Source organism: Pristiophorus japonicus, chromosome 11 (assembly GCF_044704955.1).
Source record: "Pristiophorus japonicus isolate sPriJap1 chromosome 11, sPriJap1.hap1, whole genome shotgun sequence".
In the NCBI taxonomy this organism is placed as follows: domain Eukaryota; kingdom Metazoa; phylum Chordata; class Chondrichthyes; family Pristiophoridae; genus Pristiophorus; species Pristiophorus japonicus.
Genome location: NC_091987.1, coordinates 122469201 through 122489545, shown reverse-complemented (window position 1 = coordinate 122489545; position 20345 = coordinate 122469201). Strand labels below are relative to the sequence as shown.

General features: G+C 43.0%; 1 protein-coding gene across 1 annotated transcript; it reads left to right on the top strand.

Moving 5' to 3' along the window:
* Positions 1 to 3385: 3385 nt before the first annotated feature.
* LOC139276256 (eukaryotic translation initiation factor 1A, X-chromosomal) lies at positions 3386 to 19695 on the top strand. The gene is made up of 7 exons (XM_070893972.1): positions 3386 to 3507; positions 7107 to 7190; positions 9442 to 9545; positions 10439 to 10489; positions 14794 to 14875; positions 14975 to 15066; positions 19450 to 19695. The coding sequence occupies exons 1-7, from the start codon at positions 3492 to 3494 to the stop codon at positions 19453 to 19455; spliced, it is 435 nt and encodes a 144-aa protein (XP_070750073.1). The 5' UTR covers positions 3386 to 3491; the 3' UTR covers positions 19456 to 19695.
* The last annotated feature ends 650 nt before the right edge of the window (positions 19696 to 20345 follow it).

Here is a 20345-nt window from a genome sequence, read left to right as displayed (position 1 = left end):
GGGACATTGGAACCGATTCTGGGGGAGGTGGGACTAGTACAAACCGGACGGTCTGCACCTGGGCAGGACCGGAACCAATGTCCTAGGGGGAATGTTTGCTAGTGCTGTTGGGGAGGAGTTAAACTAATATGGCAGAAGGATGGGAACTTAAGCAGGGAGGCAGAGGGAAATAAAAGGGAGACAGAGGCAAAAGATAAAAAGGAGAATAGTAAAAGTGGAGGGCAGAGAAACCCAAGGCAAAAAACAAAAAGGGCCACATTACAGCAAAATTCTAAAGGGGAAAAGTGTGTTAAAAAGACAAACCTGAAGTCTCTGTGCCTCAATGCGAGGAGTATTCGGAATAAGGTGGACGAATTAACTGCGCAGATAGCAGTTAATGCATATGATGTAATTGGCAACACAGAGACATGGCTCCAGGGTGACCAAGGCTGGGAACTCAACATCCAGGGGTATTCAACATTTAGGAAGGATAGACAGAAAGGAAAAGGAGGCGGGGTGGCATTGCTGGTTAAAGAGGAAATTAATGCAATTGTAAGGAAGGACATTGGCTTGGATGATGGTGAATCGGTATGGGTGAAGCTACGGAATAGCAAAGGGCAGAAACGCTGGTGGGAGTTGTGGACAGGTCACCAAAGAGTAGTAGTGAGGTTGGGGACAGCATCAAATAAGAAATAAGGGATGTGTGCAATAAAGGCGACTTTAATTTACATATTGATTGGGCTAACCAAACTGGTGGCAATGCGGTGGAGGAGGATTTCCTGGAGTGTATTGGGGAAGCTTTTCTTGACCAATATGTCGAGGAACCAACTAGAGAGCTGGCCATCCTCGACTGGGTGATGTGTAATGAGAAGGGACTAATTAGCAATCTTGTTGTGTGAGGCCCCTTGGGGAAGAGTGACCATAATTTGGTAGAATTCTTTATTAAGATGGAGAGTGACACAGTTAATTCAGAAACTAGGGTCCTGAACTTAAGGAAAGCTAACTTCGACGGTATGAGGCGTGAATTGGCTAGAATAGACTGCCAAATGATACTTAAAAGGTTGACGGTGGATAGGCAATGGCAAACATTTATAGATCACATGGATGAACTTCAACAATTGTACATCCCTGTCTGGAGTAAAAATAAAACAGGGAAGGTGGCACAACCGTGGCTAACAAGGGAAATTAAGAATAGTGTTGGATCCAAGGAAGAGGCATATAAATTGGCCAGAAAAAGCAGCAAACCTGAGGACTGGGAGAAATTTAGAATTCAGCAGAGGAGGACAAAGGGTTTAATTAGGAGGGGGAAAATAAAGTATGAGAGGAAGCTTGCTGGGAACATAAACACCGACTGCAAAAGCTTCTATAGATATGTGAAGAGAAAAAGAATAGTGGAGACAAACGTAGGTCCCTTGCAGTCGGACACAGGTGAATTTATAATGGGGAACAAAGAAATAGCAGACCAATTGAACAAATACTTTGGTTCTGTCGTCACGAAGGAAGACACAAATAACCTTCCGGATGTACTAGGGGACCGAGGGCAAAGTGAGAAGGAGGAACTGAAGGATATCCTTCTTAGGCGGGAAATTGTATTGGGGAAATTAATGGGATTGAAGGCTGATAAATCCCCGGGGCCTGATTGTCTGCATCCCAGAGTACTTAAGGAAGTGGCCCTAGAAATAGTGGATGCATTGGTGATCATTTTCCAACAGTCTATCAACTCTGGATCAGTTCTTATGGACTGGAGGGTAGCTAATGTAACACCACTTTTTAAAAAAGGAGGGAGAGAAAATGGGGAATTATAGACCGGTTAGCCTGACATCAGTAGTGGGGAAAATGTTGGAATCAATTATTAAGGATGCAATAGCAGCACATTTGGAAAGAAGTGACCGGATCGGTCCAAGTCAGCATGGATTTATGAAAGGGAAATCATGCTTGAAAAACCTTCTGGAATTTTTTGACGATGTAACTAGTAGAGTCGACAAGGGAGAACCAGTGGATGTGGTGTATTTGGACTTTCAAAAGGCCTTTGACAAGGTCCCACATAAGAGATTGGTGTGCAAAATCAAAGCACATTGTATTGAGGGTAATGTATTGGCGTGGATAGAGAATTGGTTGGCAGACAGGAAGCAGAGAGTCGGGGTAAATGGGTCCTTTTCAGAATGGCAGGCAGTGACTAGTGGAGTGCCACAGGGCTCAGTGCTGGGACCCCGGCTCTTTACAATATACATTAATGATTTGGATGAAGTAATTGAGTGTAATAACTCCAAGTTTGCAGATGGCACTAAACTGGGTGGCGGTGTGAGCTTTGAGGAGGATGCTAAGAGGCTGCAGGGCGATTTGGACAGGTTAGGTGAGTGGGCAAATGCATGGCAGATGCAGTATAATATGGATAAATGTTATCCACTTTGGTGGCAAAAACACAAAGGCATAATATTATCTGAATAGCGGCAGATTAGGAAAAGGGGAGGTGCAACGAGACCTGGGTGTCATGGTTCATCAATCATTGAAAGTTGGCATGCAGGTACAGCAGGCGGTGAAGAATGCAAATGGCATGTTGGCCTTCATAACTAGGGGATTAGAGTATAGGAGCGAGGAGGTCTTACTGCAATTGTACAGGGCCTTGGTGAGGCCTCACCTGGAATATTGTGTTCAGTTTTGGTCTCCTAATCTGAGGAAGGACGATCTTGCTATTGAGTGCAGCGAAGATTCACAGACTGATTCCAGGGATGGCTGGACTGACATATGAGGAGAGACTGGATCAACTGGGCCTTTATACACTGGTGTTTAGAAGGATGAGAGGGGATCTCATAGAAACGTATAAGATTCTAACGGGACTGGACAGGTTAGATGCGGGAATAATGTTCCCGATGTTGGGGAAGTCCAGAACCAGGGGACAGTCTTAGGATAAGGGGTAGGCCATTTAGGACTGAGATGAGGAGAAACTTCTTCACTCAGAGAGTTGTTAACCTGTGGAATTCCCTACCGCAGAGAGTTGTTGATGCCAGTTCATTGGATATATTCAAGAGGGAGTTAGATATGGCCCTTATGGTGAAGGGGATCAAGGGGTATGGAGAGAAAGCAGGAAAGGGGTACTGAGGGAATGATCAGCCATGATCTTATTGAATGGTGGTGCAGGCTCGAAGGGCCGAATGGCCTACTGCACCTATTTTCTATGTACAAGTAGGAAATGGCTACGAGTGTTTGGGAGCCTTGACAGTGGGGAGGGAGAAGATTGAAGGACGCGTGTCGCATCTGTTTATGACTGTATGATTAGGCCCCGCCCCCTTGAAGTCGCGATCTGCTATTGGATACGGGGCGCACCACGTGATCGGTGCATCCCGATGTCACCGAACAGTCACGTGACGCGCGCGTTTTCATAGACGTCGCCCAGGTTACGTGGTGCCGCCTGCGCCCCGTTTCAATAAAGTTTTTTTTGGAAGCGGGCGCGTGCGCATTGCGGGACCAGGAGCGGCGCGCGGAGCCCGAGACAGAGCTCGAAACAGGGAGCCATGCCCAAAAACAAAGGTCGGCCCGGGAGAGGGAGAGGGAGAGGGAGAGGGTGAGGGTGAGGGCTCGCCAAGGGAGGAGACCCCTGCCCCGGGGGGAAGAAGAGCAGAGGCCCGGGAACAGCGGATGGAGATGGAGAGAGGCCGGGTCCGGCCTTTCCACGCTATCCCGGCCCCTCCACGCCATCGCGGCCCCTGACCGCCCGCGAGGCCCAGGCCGCGCTGGGCCGGGGAAAGAGGCTGTGCTGGGCCCAGTTGCGATGCGGCAACACGTGCGGGAGCCGCAGTTGGAGAACGCGGCGCCCGGCCTCCCTCCCTCCCCTCCCCGAGGCTTGCTGTTGCCTGTGGGACCTTGGCGCCCCGTCATTGCGGCTGTTAGTAATCCGCGGCCGGGGAGCAGAGTCTTGGTTTAGATCGGAGACATGAAATGGGAGTTTATTTTTATATAGATATATACACACACACACACACGTGTGTGTTTATAAATGTGCTATATGGTGAGAAGCTGCGAATTGTGGCGGAGTAGAGAGAGGTTTGGGGCTCCATGTACAGAAATCACTAAAAGTTGGTGGAAAGGTACAAAAAAAAATGCCCCGACTAGTGTCTGCCTCTCTCTCGGGGACTGGGATACAAAGGGGTGGAGGTAATGCTGCAGTTGTACAAAGCTCTGGTTAGACCCCATCTGGAGCAATGTTCCCCTAAGGTGCGAGGCCCTCACAGGCCGCTTAGCAGCTGCTGCCGCTGGAAGGGATGCGATGCATGCACGTCCCTGCAGCAAATTTAAAGGGATCGTGCACAGCCCCCCCCCCCCCAAAAAAAAAAGTTGGAGGCGACATTATTGATCTGGTGTACTGCGTTTAGTTCTGGGCACTGCACCTCAAGAAGGATGTATTGGCCTTGGAGCGGGTGCAGCGCAGGTTCACCAGAATAATTCTGGAATTAAATGGGTTAAATTGAGTCATATCCAGGAGTGGGCTTCAAGGGCTGAATGGCCTACTCCTGCTCCTATTTCTTGAGGACAGGCTTATATTCTTCAGAGCGTAGAAGATTAAGGAGTGATCTAATTGAGATGTTTTAAAGGAATTGATAGGGTAGATAGATAAACTGTTGCCTCTGGTGGGAGAGTCCAGAACAAGGGGGCAGAACCTTAAAATTAGAACTAGGCCGTTCAGGGGTGACGTCAGGAAGCACTTTTTTACGTAATGGGTGGTGGAAATCTGGAACTCCACATGTTCAGTGGATACTGCGTGTCAATTGAAATTTTCAAGACTGATTACACTTGTTAGATTTTTGTTGGGTAAGGGTATTAAAGGATATGGAACAAAAGCAGGAAAATGGAGTTGAGGATGGTGGTGAGTGAGAACTGGTGTCATAGAGCTATATATAAGATAATGAATAGTATAGAATTGCCTGTTCCTAACCCGTGGAAATCTTTTGGAATTTATCTCCTCAAACTCACGTTCACAACTTTGAAAATTTCCCTCAATCTGCTCTGCTCCCTAGTTAAAGTCTCATCACTGTACCTCCTCACTCCCTGCCCCCTATTTACACTACAACCATTGCATGGCTCCAATATTTTCTATAATCTATGCAAAATACTGCACAAATACCTTATAAAGATTATTCATCAACATGAATTCATTCGAGGAATCTAGGCATCGCTGGCATGGCCAGCATTTATTGCCATCCTTAGTTGCCTTTGAGAAGGTGGTGGTGGGCTGCTCTTTATCTGCTGGTAGGAGTTTGATACAAATAAGTGGCTTGCTGGGCCATGTCAGGTGGCAGTTAAGAGTAAACCACGTTGGCGTGGGACTGCAGTCACACATAGGCCAGACTAGGTAAGGACAGCAAGTTTCCTTCCCTAAAGCATATTGGTGAACCAGTTGAGTTTTCATGGCAATCTGACAGCTTTATTGTCACTTTTACTGATACCAGCTTTTGTTTTTAACTCCCAGAATGTAATTTGCAGTCTTGATGGCTTTTTCCACCAATAATTCTGCTTTTAAAATCTCTCTCTCGCCTCTGTCCCCCCCCTTCCCCCCCTCCCTCATTGAGAAGTTTAGGGCTGTGGTCCTCAAACTGTGGCTTGTGGGCCATATCCAACCACAAAGTTCTGGCCACTCAATTCTCTGCTTTTTTAAATTTCTTACTTTATTATGTCGGAAAATTTCATGGGTTTGAAGGTTGCAAATGACTGTTATTGGTGCAGTTGCTTCATATTTAGATGCATTTTAATCAGAACATATAAGAACATAAGAAATAGGAGCAGGTGAAAGCCATATGGCCCAACGAGCCTGCTCTGCCATTCAGTAAGATCATGGCTGAACTTCTGCATCAGCTGCACTTTCCCACCCGATTCCCTTAATGGCCAAAAATCTATCTCTATCAGCCTTGAATATACTCAGCGACTGAGCATCCACAGCCCTCTGGAGTAGAGAATGCCAAAGGTTTGCAATCCTCAGCGAAGAAAGTTATCATCTTAGTTCGAAATAGCAGATCCCCTCGTCCAAGACTATGCCCCCTATTTCTAGACTCTCCAGCCAGGAAAATCAGCATCTACTATCAAGCCCGCTATGAATTTTATATGTTTCAATGAGATCACCTATCATTCTTCTAAACTCCAGAAAGTATAGGCCCATTTGACTCGGTCTTTCCTCATAGGACAACCCTCTCGTCCAGGAGTCAATCTAGTGAATCTATGTTGACCCCCCTCTAAGGCACGTATCTCCTTCCTGTACACAATACTCCAGGTGTGGTCTCACCATAGCCTTATAGAACAGATCTATGCAATTATCGTAACTTGAAATATATGTCAGTTAATAGAAACATTGCTTCAAATATTATGAGGCTCCATGCTGTACACTCAGGTGGTCCATAAAGGTTTTAAAAAACCCATGGCCATTCCTGGGCTCATTTCCATTTTGTTTAAAGTATGCTATGATTGTATCGACATTGCCACATATATGCCTGAAACTCTTTTTGGAGTTTACCTGCAAAACAAAAACATTAATCGGTATGTTGATCATCACCTGTGAAATCTTTTGATCTTTAACTTTTTTTCTCAAATACATGATAAACTATTGAATATTTTGGGCTACAGCAGTGTAGATGAATTCATCTGAAATCTTTGAGGATGGATAGGTTCAGTCTATGAGCCAAATGTTTCTATAGAAATCCTGGAACTGTTTCACTGATTTTGAAGAGCCATAAAGTACAGTCGTGCAATTAAAATAGTCAAAATGTAAAGTATTATGTTTATGTTTTATTTAAAATAAACTTTTAATACCATTTTGATTCCATTTGAGGAAAAATGTTTTGAGGTTTGCCAATTAAATGTCCTTGGTTTTAATTCCAGGTGTAGTGATTGCATTTTAAAACTTTTTGAAATCTTTTGGCCAATTTTGTGAATTAAACTGACTTGGAATTGTCACAGCTAAATCCTAACAGTCAGCGGTATTGAAGTAAACATTGTTACTAGTTAATAACTATATTGAGTTAGAAATTAAGTGAGTCTGTGCTGAGCTCCATGTATGTGTCTGGAAACAGAGGGTGATTGGTGAGGTGAGAGCCTTTTTAACAGTTTTGAGCGCAGACTTAACTTTTTATTTTTAAATCCAGGTAAGGGAGGTAAAAACAGGCGTCGTGGTAAGAATGAAAATGAATCTGAGAAGCGTGAGCTGGTGTTTAAAGAGGATGGCCAGGGTAAGTGAGATATACAATCAATTATATAATTCCTCACCCCTGTCCTGGGTAATAGACCTGTTCTTTATCCTCGAAGGAAGACATTTTTAAAATGGCAATGTTAAGTAGCTGCGATAAGATTTTGTAAAATCCCATTCTCTTTCTGGTAATGTGAACCATTTAGCATAAATGTTATGCAAAAGCAAAATGCAGGCTCTAAACTTTCAGGCCAAATTTATCCCAGCAAATTCATTTAGAGAAATTCGGTTCCCAAGGTTAAAAATGACCCATGTAATTTTTGGCAAAAAAAATAAAAATCTCAAATTATGGGTACATGATTTTTAAAAAACATATATTTGGTCTGGTAACGATACTCATTTTATGAGGGTCATCAATTGGAACAGCTGTTTGGAGCCCTGGTAGCTGGGATTCTGTACTGTACGTCACCTGCCAGTTTTGCATAGGACTGTAATTTGGCAGACACTTTGACGTATTGCCCATCTTTAGTTTCCCTGAGATGGTTGTGGTGGTCCATCTTGAATTGAAGCAGTTTGATACAACTGGGCCACTTCAGTGGGCACTTAAGAGTTAACCATGTTGGTGTGGGACTAGAGCTATTAGCTCCTTTAGGACCTTAGTAAACCAGTTGGGTTTTTAATGACAATCTGATAGGTTCATGGTCACTTTTCCTGATACCAGCTTATTATTTCCAGATTTAAAATAAAACTGAATTCAGATTTCTCTCTTCCACGGTGGGTTTGAACTTGCGTTCTCTGGATTATTGCTTCAGGTGTCTCATTGTTAGTCCAGTAACCACTACACTGCTGTAGCTTTACAGGTTGGACCTCTGTGGTCCGACACCCTCGGGACCTAACCAGTGCCGAAACAGAGAATTTTCCGAACCATGGGAGATCAGCAGTATTACAATCCTTGCTGCACAGTCATAAATAAAGGCGTTGATAGAATAAATCCTGCCACCCAACAAAAACAGCTCGTGTCATTCAGAACGTACTATGACAGCACTCAATCCCTCCAGACTCGAGATCAAGAAAGCACAGATGCCTGTCAGGGGTCGCAAAGAACAGACTGACAAAAGGTGCCCACGAAATGGCAGTACAAGACACAGAAAGGAAGTAAGGTTGTGAGGATCCTGCACTTCACCAACAGTGCAGAAAGTGGGACGCCACCCACACAAAGCGGCAGTTCCCCAAACTAATGCCGAACCACAGTTATTTCCGGACCAGAGGTTCAACCTGTATCTTGATTTATCTTTTAGCTTTTTTAATTTAAAAAAAGTCCCACTTCTACTCCTTACACCACTAACTCTCTAATAGATTGCAATTGTTTAATCTAAGTCAAGTATGTTGCTGTAGGATGATTATAAAATATCTTCATAAGTTGTACCAATTTCTGTGCCCTTGTATTTTAAACAGCACACAAATACCAGAAATCATTGAAGATAAGGTCCCTATTGTGTCAGCCACGGCCCAATGGGTAGCACTCTCACTCTGAGTCAGAATGTTACGGGTTTCAAGCCCCCACTCCAAAGACTTGAGCACATTGTCCAGGCTGACACTGTTGGAGGTGCAGTCTTTCGGATGAGACATTAAATCGAGGCCCTGACTGCCCTCAATTGGACATAAAAGATCCCATAACACTATTTGAAGAGGAGCAGGGGAATTCTCCCTGGGGTCCTGGGCAATGATCCCTTTAATTTTTATTTTGGGCTGTACGGCCTATTCAAATTTCCGTGCATGCGCGGTTTTTCCTTTTAAGAGTCTCCATGGGATCTCTAGACCACTGCCTCGCAGCTTAACGGACGCATTGGCCCTGGGAACTATTTATCCCTCAAGTAACATCACTAAAAGTAGAATGTGTGCTCGTTATTTCATTGTTTATGGGAACTTGTTGTATGCAAATTGGCTGCTGTCTTTTTCTACATTACAACAGTAACTACACTTGTACTTAATTGGCTGTAAAGCGCTTTGGGATGTCCTGAAGACATGGAAGCCGCTATATAATTGCAGGCTCTTTCTATTGTGCCACTTACTATTCTGAAGCTTCTGTATGCTGAGTGGTCACTATTTAAACATCTTTGGATTCTGCTTATTTCTTACTGTTAGAACTGATTCTGACCACGTTTCTGGGAGTTACCGGAATGTAATAGAGCGTAACAATTAACGACTGAAATTTCAGTGATCGCTAGACTATTTTAGTTACCCTAGTTGTAATCGCTTGTTTGAAGGTAACTCTAGTCGTTTTTTTTTAATAGAATATGCCCAGGTGATTAAGATGCTGGGAAATGGGCGTTTGGAAGCCATGTGTTTTGATGGTGTGAAGAGGCTTTGTCATATTCGAGGGAAGCTGAGAAAGAAGGTGATGACCATTTGCACGCATACAGTTTATCTTTGATTCCCCATCTCCAGCCAAATAAGTGGTACTTTTACTCAGACAGCACACAAGCAGACTACTTGCTAGAAAGTGCCACACACAGGTATCTGTAACCCCTAAAACTCCAACTGCTGCACCCTCTTGTCTTTTTACATCATAGTGTAGCTACAAGCACACACTCTTTTGAGATTTCAAAATTGAAATTATTATTCCCTTTTTCTATACAAACAATGTTTTCTAACCAACAACTCCCTCCAAAAAATTCCAAATAACTTTCCACAATCATAACTTTTCCTTTTTCATAAGACTAGGTTTGGTCAGTTTGGAAAATCTACCTGACTAAAGATGAAATGTCATTATTGTACTTGCTATTTTTAGTGACTTCACTTACTGTCTGGAACTGATTGACATGCCATTCAGAGGCATATCAAACATACGTACTGACTTTTGTTCCAGTGGATTGTACTTTAATGTCCAACTCATTGCCTTCTGACCTGTCTGATATCTTCTTCTGGGAGCTTCCTAGTGTCCAATACTTAGTGACACCAGTCACAATATTTCTGACACATTACTATCCCTCCCAATGCTTTTAAGATATATTCGGTGAAGAAATGCATCCTGCATTGTTTGCTCTTGGCCCACACGTACTCTTGCCAATCAGTTCAAAACCGATCTAAAATGTATCTGTTAAAGGCAAGGCTAACTTTAGACGTGTGTGTTTGATGGGTAGCTAAGAGAATCATATTTACGCTCTGGTGGATAATTAGATTAATGCCTATTTGCCAAGCGTTGCATGTTTGGGTAGTACAGATGTGTCTGGATTTTGTTTGTAAAATATTAACCAGATCCAGGAGTGACTTAACTATGATTTGTTTCAGGTTTGGATAAACACGTCAGACATTATATTGGTTGGGTTGAGAGATTACCAGGTAAGGTCCCTCTTCACAGATTCTTGTATTTGCGTTCTATATAATATGTAAAAAGAATTTTAAAAATGATATATGTGTTGAATTCAGCTGATGTTTAACTTCTGAATGAGTGAACTTTTAGTTGAATGCAATGGGTCTTACATGTTCGGAGTGTTCAAGAGAAGACAAATTTGCTCCAGTGTTGAAGCATAAAACTTGACATTGGTGATCATCAGTGTTATGTCCCTAGCGCTGTAAGTGTAAGGAAAGGTGTTTATTGGGCGAGAGGACGTGAAGGTCAAGGCACATTGTAGAAATATTCAAAAAAAACATTTGTTAACTCGTATATTTCAGGAAAAATAGAAAATCTTCTATACCTCAGCAATCTCTAAAGATTATTCCTCCATGGGGCGTAAACATCTCCATCATCAGGTCCTGCTCTCCATCACTAAAACTGGCCACTATTCCAAGATCATCCAGGACGGCAAAAATAACACCAGGTTTCCTCTCCACCGCTAACCATCTTCTCAAACTTATCCTCCCTACCTCCTCCTCCCTCGAACAATAAATGTGAGGAGCTCATGGACTTCTTTGTTAAAAAGATTGAGAATATCTGTTCAACTGCTACTTTCAATTTCCTCCTTTCCCCAAGCCCACCTACTTCCTCTCTTTTCCCTGTGCCTTAACCCTAACTTTGTGCATTTCTCTCCTATCTCCCCTCTTTCCCTTTCAAAGCTCATCTTGTCAATGAGACTGACTTCCTGCTCTCTCGACCCTATTCCTACTAAATTGCTTCCATGTTGGCGGATATTAATGGTTCTCCGACAGTATTATCCCCCTTTTCTTCAATTCTGCCATCATCACCCCTCCTCAGAAAAGCAACCTTCCAAATGATCGCTCCATCTCCAATCTCCCTTGGCTCTGCAAAGTTGTTGAAAGTGTTGTCACCTGCCAAATCGGTGCCTATCTTTCCAAGAACTCGTCGTTTGAATCCCTGTAATCAAGCTTCTGCCCTTGCCACAATACTTAAACTGCTCTTACCAAAGTCACATATGACACCCTAATTGACTGAGACAAAGGTAATCTATCCCTTCTCATTCTTCTGGACCTGTCTGCAGCCTTTGACGCAGTTGACCACAAAATTCTGCTTCAAAACCTTGCCGCCATCGTCAAGCTGGATGGGACTGCACCACCTTGTTTCATTCTCATCTTTCCAGCCATAACCATAGCATCATCTGCAATGGCTTCTCTTTTCGATTCCGCACTGGCACATCTGCTGTCCTCCCAAGGATCTATTCTTGGCCCCCTCCTATTTCTCATCTACATGCTGCCTTTTGGTGACATCATCCGGCAACACAATGTGAGTTTTCACATGTAAGCTGATTATACCCAGCTCTACCTTTCCTCCACCTCTCTCAAACCCTCCACCATATCTATACAATCAGACTGTTTGTCCGACATGCAGCACTAGATAAGTAGAAATTAAATACTGGGAAGCTGAAACCATTATCTTCCGTTCACGCCATAAACTCCATTCCCTTGCCACTGATTTGATCTCTCTCCCTGGCAACTGTCTGTTTGCAACCTTGGTCACTAATATTTGGTCACTAATTGAGCTTCCAACATCATATGCATTCTATCACTAAGACCGCCCACTTCCATCTTCGTAATATCACCTGTCTTTGCCCTTACCTCAAATTATCTTCTTTGAAACCCTCATACTTGCCATTATCACCTCCAGACTTGACTTTCCAATGCACTCCTGGTTGGCCTCCCTAGTTCTACCCTCCTTAAACTTAACGTCATTCAAAACTCTGCCGTCTGTGTGCTAACGCAGTCCCGCTCGCCCATCTCCCCTGTGCTTGCTGACCTACATTGGATCCCAGTTAAGTAACCCCTCAATTTTAAAATTCTCATCCTTGTTTTCAAATCCCTGCATGGCCTTGCCCCTCATTATCTCTGTAATCTTCACCTGCCCTATAATCCCCCGAGACATCTGCACTCTGCCTATTCTGGCTTTTTGAACATCACGATTTTTAAATGCTCCACCGTTGGCGGTTGTGTCTTCTGCCTCGGTTGTAAGCTCTGGAATTCCCTCCCTACACTACTACCTCCTTCCTTTAAGATGCTCCTTTAAAACCTGCTCCTTAAAACCTACTCCTTCAACCATGCTTTTGGTAATCTGCCCTAACTTTGCCTTTTTGTCAAATTTTGTTCATTTGATAACAATCCTGTGAAGTACCTTGAGACATTTTATTACTTTAAAAGGCAAATAGTTGTTGGTCTGCAGTGGATAATAATGTGTAGCTGGAGAAGTGCTTTGACTTTTTTTTTTAACTACTGTGCCTTAAGAAGAAACCTTCCTTGGTCTGACTGCTGCTGTGCTATGTGTGCGAGCCCCCTCATGGTCAATCGCAACCTTAATTTTGCGTGGTGTTTTTAAAAACATGACTTTCCCATTTCAGTTGCTCTGTGTGTCACTTTACCACTTTTATGTACCACTCCAGCAGCAGGGTATAAAGTGGCTTGAGGACAGCTTTCCAGCACATCTTTATTGTGCTTAGGAGGCCAGGATAAAGCCTAACTTCCAGAAATGTTCCATAAGAATTAGGAGCAGGAGTAGGCCATTTGGCCCCTCGAATCATGCTCTGCCATTCAGTAAGATCATGGCTGATCTGATCATGGACTCAGCTCCATTTCCCTGCCCGCTCCCCATAACCTTTTACTCTCATCGCTCAAAAATCTGTCTATCTCCGCCTTAAATATATTCAATGACCCAGCCTCCACAGCTCTCTGGGACAGAGAATTCCACAGATTTACAACCGTCAGAGAAGAAATTCCTCCTCATCTCAGTTTTAAATGGGCGGCCCCTTATTCTAAGACTATGTCTCCTAGTTTTAGTTTCACCTACGAGTGGAAATATCCTCTCTGCATCCACCTTGTCGAGCCCCCCTCATTATCTTATAAGTTTCAATAAGATCAGCTCTCATTCTTCTGAACTCCAATGTGTAAAGGCCCAACCTACTCAACCTATCCTCATAAGTCAACCCCCTCATCTTCGGAATCAACCTAGTGAACTTTCTCTGAACAGCCTCCAATACAAGTATATCCTTCCTTAAGTACGGAGATCAAAACTGTACACAGTACACCAGGTGTGGCCTCACCAGTACCCTGTACAGTTGTAGCAAGACTTCTCTGCTTTTATACACTCTCCCCCTTGCAATAAAGGCCAACATTCCACTTGCCTTCCTGATTACTTGCTGTACCTGCATACTAACTTTTTGTGTTTCATGCATAAGGACCCCCAAGTCTCTCTGTACTGCAGTTTTTGCAATTTTTCTCCATTTAAATTTTAATTTGCTTTTCTATTATTTCTGCCAAAATGGATAACCTCACATTTTCCCACATTATACTCCATCTGCCAAATGTTTGCCCACTCACTTAGCCTGTCTATATCCCTTTGCAGATTTTTTGTGGCCTCCTCACAATTTGCTTTCCCACCCATCTTTGTATCATCAGCAAACTTGGCTACATTGCACTCAGTCCCTTCATCCAAGTCATTAATATAGATTGTAAATATTTCAGGCCCCAGCACCGATCCCTGCGGCACTCCACTAGTCACTGTTTGCCAACCGGAAAATGACCCATTTATCCCGACCCTCTATTTTGTGTTAGCTAAGATTGGCTAACTAATATATTACCCCCAACCCCGTGAGCTTTTATCTTGTGCAGTAACCTCTCGTGTCACCTTATCGAATGCCTTCTGGCAATCCAAATACACCACATCCACTGGTTCCCCTTTATCCACCCTGCTCGTTACGTCCTCAAAGAACTCCAGCAAATTTGTCAAACATGATTTCCCTTTCATAAAACCATGCTAACTCTGCTTGATTGAATCATGCTTTTCCAAAAGTCCCGCTACTGCTTCCTTAATAATGGACTCCAGCATTTTCCCAATGACAATGCTTTGCTGATCAGCGAGAAACAATGGTGCTGAATCCTGGTTCGAGCAACATCCAACAGGCAGGCAGGCCCTTGGAGCAGTGTTTTCCTGAAGCCAAAGAAATCTTGAGTGATGGTCATGCACAGGGTTCACTTTGTAGTACTAACTTTTTGTATTGTATCTCCCGTTGAGCATCATTTTGTGTGCGTTTCTGGCAGAAGGTCCGAATCTTCATTGTTGCACGGAGATATATTTAGGTGTCTGGAACTGGTATTGGGGAAACTGTTTTGATTTTCTTGCATTGTGTTCAGTTGTCTGTGTAATAACTAGCTTTTTGTTCAAAAAAAGTTGCATGTTAACTCATTCTGTTTTCGCTCCAAAGGATAATAAGGCTGATGTCATCCTAAAATATAATGCGGATGAGGCAAGAAGTTTGAAAGCGTACGGTGAACTTCCAGAACATGGTATGGACTGTGTTTATTGTCAAATCCTCATTTGTCTGAATATTAAAAAAATTTGACTTTTTTACCTGCTCTCCTTTTTGTCCCTCCTTATACCCACAGCCAAAATCAATGAAACAGACACCTTTGGACCTGGTGATGATGATGAAATCCAGTTTGACGATATTGGGGATGATGATGAGGACATTGATGATGTGAGTATCAGATGTTGCTGGATAAAATTCAGGTTTTACTGGGGTGGGTGCCGGATTCCCCTCTGTCTCTGTTCCCTGACTTGGCAGAGGTTATCTTCTCCCCCCGCCACCCCCCCCCCCACCCATGAAACTGCACCATGGCTGGACACTTGTTATGAACAACAGTCCAATGCAGTTGAACCTGAAAGCTGAGACTGCGGTGTCACACTTTACTTTCTTCCTGGGGTGTTGAAAGCTGAAGAAACGCACCTGAATTCTGTCTTGGTCACAATCCGCATAATGACATGGATTGAGAACTGGTTGGCAGACAGGAAGCAAAGAGTAGGAGTAAATGGGTACTTTTCAGAATGGCAGGCAGTGACTAGTAGGGTACCGCAAGGTTCTTTGCTGGGGCCCCAGCTGTTTACATTGTACATTAATGATTTGGACGAGGGGATTAAATGTAGTATCTCCAAATTTGCGGATGACGCTAAGTTAGGTGGCAGTGTGAGCGGCGAGGAGGATGCTATGAGGCTGCAGAGTGACTTGGATAGGTTAGGTGAGTGGGCAAATGCATGGCAGATGAAGTATAATGTGGATAAATGTGAGGTTATCCACTTTGGTGGTAAAAACAGAGAGACAGACTATTATCTGAATGGTGACAGATTAGGAAAAGTGGAGGTGCAACGAGACCTGGGTGTCATGGTACATCAGTCATTGAAGGTTGGCATGCAGGTGCAGCAGGCGGTGAAGAAGACAAATAGCATGTTGGCCTTCATAGCGAGTGGATTTGAATATAGGAGCCGGGAGGTCTTACTGCAGTTGTACAGGGCCTTGGTGAGGCCTCACCTGGAATATTGTGTACAGTTTTGGTCTCCTAATCTAAGGAAGGACGTTCTTGCTATTGAGGGAGTGCAGCGAAGGTTCACCAGACTGATTCCCGGGATGGCGGGACTGACATATCAAGAAAGACTGGATTAACTGGGCTTGTATTCACTGGATTTCAGAAGAATGAGAGGGGATCTCATAGAAACATTTAAAATTCTGATGGGTTTAGACAGGTTAGATGCAGGAAGAATGTTCCCAATGTTGAGGAAGTCCAGAACCAGGGGTCACAGTCTAAGGATAAGGGGTAAGCCATTTAGGACCGAGATATGGAGAAACTTCTTCCTGTGGAATTCTCTACCACAGAAAGTTGTTGAGGCCAATTCATTAAATATATTCAAAAAGGAGTTAGATGTAGTCCTTACAACTAGGGGGATCAAGGGGTATGGCGAGAAAGCAGGACTGGGATACTGAAGTTGCATGTTCAGCCATGAACTCATTGAATGGCGGTGCAGGCTTGAAGGGCCGAATGGCTACTCCTGCACCTATTTTCTATGTTTCTAATATCCTCTTTAGATCCACACGGTTAGATGTTTCTAGAGATTGGGCATCCCCAGAAATAACAGGAAGGGAGGTTATTTGAGTTTATTTACACCAAAGTATTATTCCTATCTGCGGGTTTCAATTATTGTTGCAAGGTTGAGGTGTCTAGGACTAAGGATCAGAGGCTAAAAATTTATAAATTTTTGTTAACAGAAGGTATTAAGGGATATGGGGCAACGGTGTGTGTATATGGAGTTAGTTCACATAATAGCCATGATCTCATTGAATGGTGGAACAGGCTCAAAGGACTAAATGGCCTACTCATGTTCTATGTTCCTCACGTACAATAACTCAATATCACTTGGCAAAAAAAAAACTAGTGGGCAGGTACAAAAAAAGCATAAAGGCTGATGGAACGTTGCCCTTTATGTCAAGGAAGTGGGAATACAAAAGGGTGGAGTTGTGCTACAATTGTATAAAGCTCTCGTTAGACCTTAACTGTGTTCAGTTTTGGGTACCACACCTTAGGGAGAATATATTGGCCTTGGAAGAAGGTGCAGTGTAGATTCACCAGAATGATGAAAGGGCTAAAAGGGTTACATTTTGAGGATAGGTTGTAGAGACAATCATGGAATAGCACAGAAGGAGGCCATTCAGCCCATTGAGTCAGCATTGGCTCTCTTGACAAACAAACCAGTTAGCCTCACTCCCGGTTCTTTCCTCATATCCCTGCAATTTTTTCTCCAAGTATTTGTCCAATTCCCTTTTGAAAGCTACTGTTGACTATGTTTTCACCACCCTATCACGCAGTGCATTCCCAATCCTAACTACTCGTTAGGTAAAGAACTTTTTCCTAATGTCTCCTCTGATTCTTTTGCCAATCGCCTTAAACTTGTGCCCTCTTGTTATCGACCCTTCAGCCATTAGAAACCCTATCTCTTTATTTACTCTATCTTAATAACCCCTTTATGATTTTAAACACCTCGATCATAGCTCCTCTTAGCCTTCTCTTGGTAAGGCGAACAACCCCAGCTTCTCCAGTCTATCCACGTAACTAATCCCGCATTCCTGGAACCGTTCTAGTAAATCCCTTCTGTAGCCTCTCTCAAGGCTTCACATCCTTCCTAAAGTGCTGCCCAGAATTGGACACAATGCTCTCGTTGGGGTTGAACTAGTGTTTTATATAGGTTTAGCATAACTTCCTGGCTTTTGTACTCTGCCTAAGCCCAGGATCCCATATGCTTTATTAACTGCTTTGTTGACCTGTCCTGCCACCTTCAAAGATTTGTATACAAACACTCCCTTGCCCCTCTGTTAAAATCATAGCAACTTAAACAGAAAGGGTGCTTAGTCCCACAATCCTGCTTTTTGTCCATAACCCAGTAAGTTCCTCATCCTCAAGTACCTGTACACAACTCCCTTTTAAAATCATTCATAGAAACTAATGTTCTTGCACCCCCTTTTATTGTCTTTCTTCATTCTTATCAAAATGTATCACTTCGCACGTTTCTGCATTGAATTTTAGCTGCCATGGTGTCTGCCCATTCCACCAGCCTGACTCTGTCCCATTGAAGTCTATTACTATCTGCCTTACTTCCATGTTTTGTCATCTGAAAATTTTGAAATTGTGCCCAGTACCCCCAAGTCTAAGTCATTAATATATCAAAAACAGCAGTGCTCCTAGTACTGAACCCAGGGAACACCACTGTATACCTCCCTCCCCTCCAAAATACTGCCATTCACAACGGTTTCCGATTCCTTAGCCAATCCAGGCTGCTACCGCTCCTTTTTTAATTTTGCTAACAAGCCTATTATTTGGGCCTTTATTAAACACCTTTTTGAAAGTCCATATACACATCTACTGCATTGTCCTCATCCACCCTATATGTTATCTGCTCCAAAACTCTCTGCCCCATTCAATCTTGGTAGTTGAAGTCTCCCATTATCACTACAGTTCATGCACCTCTCGGTAATGTCTCTGAAATCTGCTCCTCTCTCTCCTGCCACTATTTGGCCTATAAAATACATCAAGTAGTGTATAGCTTGTGTTTTTGACCCCTCAAGGACATTCTCTCTCTATAGCGCTGTAATATTTGCTGGATTCCAAACTGCCTACTACTTTGTTTCCTTCCCTATCTTTCCTGAATACCTTGTACCCAGGAATATTCAGCATCCAATGCTCCCCTTTTTTGAGCCAGGTCTCTTATCGCCACTACTTCCTATTCCCAAGTGGCTATTTGCACCTGCAGCTCACCAACCTTATTAACCTAGGCTTGTATTCCCCTGAATATAGAAGCTTGGGGTGATCTAACTGAGGCTTTTAAGATGATTAAAGGATTTGATAGGGTAGATCGAGAGAAACTATTTCCTCTGGTGGGGAGTCCAGAACTGTTCCTTAATGAGATTACAGCTGGAAATCTGGAACTCTCTCCTCCAAAAAGCTATTGAGGCTTAGATCAATTGAGAACATTTCAAAAGTGAGATTGATAGATTTGTTAAACAAGGTGGGTAAATGGAGCTAGTACATAGATTAACCATGTATACTGCTACCTTGTTGCTGGGTCAAAAAATACCAGAGATGATATTCCCATCCTTTTCTCGTTGTAAAAAGCAGCACCATTAAGTGTACCAGGTTGTTGTTCTGATTGCTTTACAGTATCCACTTGTTTTTTAGCCTCTCTAAGGTTCTGACATTTGCCCCAATAAAACTGCTGGTGAAAGGCATGCCCTTTAGGCAAATATTGCTGTAGCAGCAGAGGCTATGTTTCAGTTTTAAGAGCTGGCATGATATTACTTTCCTGTGTTGAGTGCCTTTTTGTAAAAAAAAATAAAGCCATTTTCTGCCCATTCCCTGCCTAAAATATACATAAACTGGCTCATCGGCTAGGATCAGTAATGTATCTTTTGTGGGAGGTAGCAAACCTTTGGGTCGGCCGCAATGACATACTGCCAATCTTTACTGTGTGCTCCTATAGTTAGTTCATACTCTGTTTTTTAAACTTGCCCAGTGTAATACTTACTCATGTTTTGTTGCAGATCTAAATTGGGATTCCAGCGTTGTACCAAGCTTCCTTTTTGAATTGAATTTTTCTTTGGATTGCTCACGAGTTAATTTGTTTATGACTAATGTATCTAACAATGCATTCTGTAACAATATCTTTGGTTTAAAAATCGATGTTTTAGTGTATTTATATATTCTTTCGTCAAAAGTGAATAAAAAGGATTTGAAGTGAAGGAGTTTGTTAGGAAGTGCAACCCTTTCCAATAAAATGTCAAACCTCAGATCTGGTTTCTGTGTGGGTGATTGATACAGCCAGAATGGACTGATTCATGCTATTGTCACCGTGAAAAATTGTAGTCTTCAGTCTAGTGCAAAAAAAACTTTCATTTATTTGGCTTTACAGCCAATGAAGTACTTTAAGTGTAGTCCCTGTTGTAATGTGGGAAATGCAGCAGGCAATTTGCACACTGCAAGCTCCCACAAAAACCGATGACCTAAATGACAATCTGTTTTGTTTTGTTGAGGGTAAATATTGGGCAGGACACTAGGTATAATAACTCCCTGATCTTCTTTGAAATAGTGCCATGAGATCTTTTATGTCCATCTGAGAGTCAGCAGGACCTCAGGTTTAATTTCTCCTCAAAGATGGCATCTCTGATGCAGCACTCCCTCAGCACTGCACAGTCAGTCTAGATTTATGTGCTCAAAGCCTAGAGTTGGATTTCAATCCACAATCTTCTGACTCGGGCGAGAGTGCTCCCGAGCCACAGCTGATACTAAAGTATGATTCTTACTGGTCACTCTAATTTTACACCCTAATTTCAATTGCTTTGGCGAGATGGGGTTGAGGCCAAGACTCAAACAACCAACATCACAAAATTCACATTTGCTTTCATGTATCTGTAACAAAATCTTAAACAGCAGTTGAATA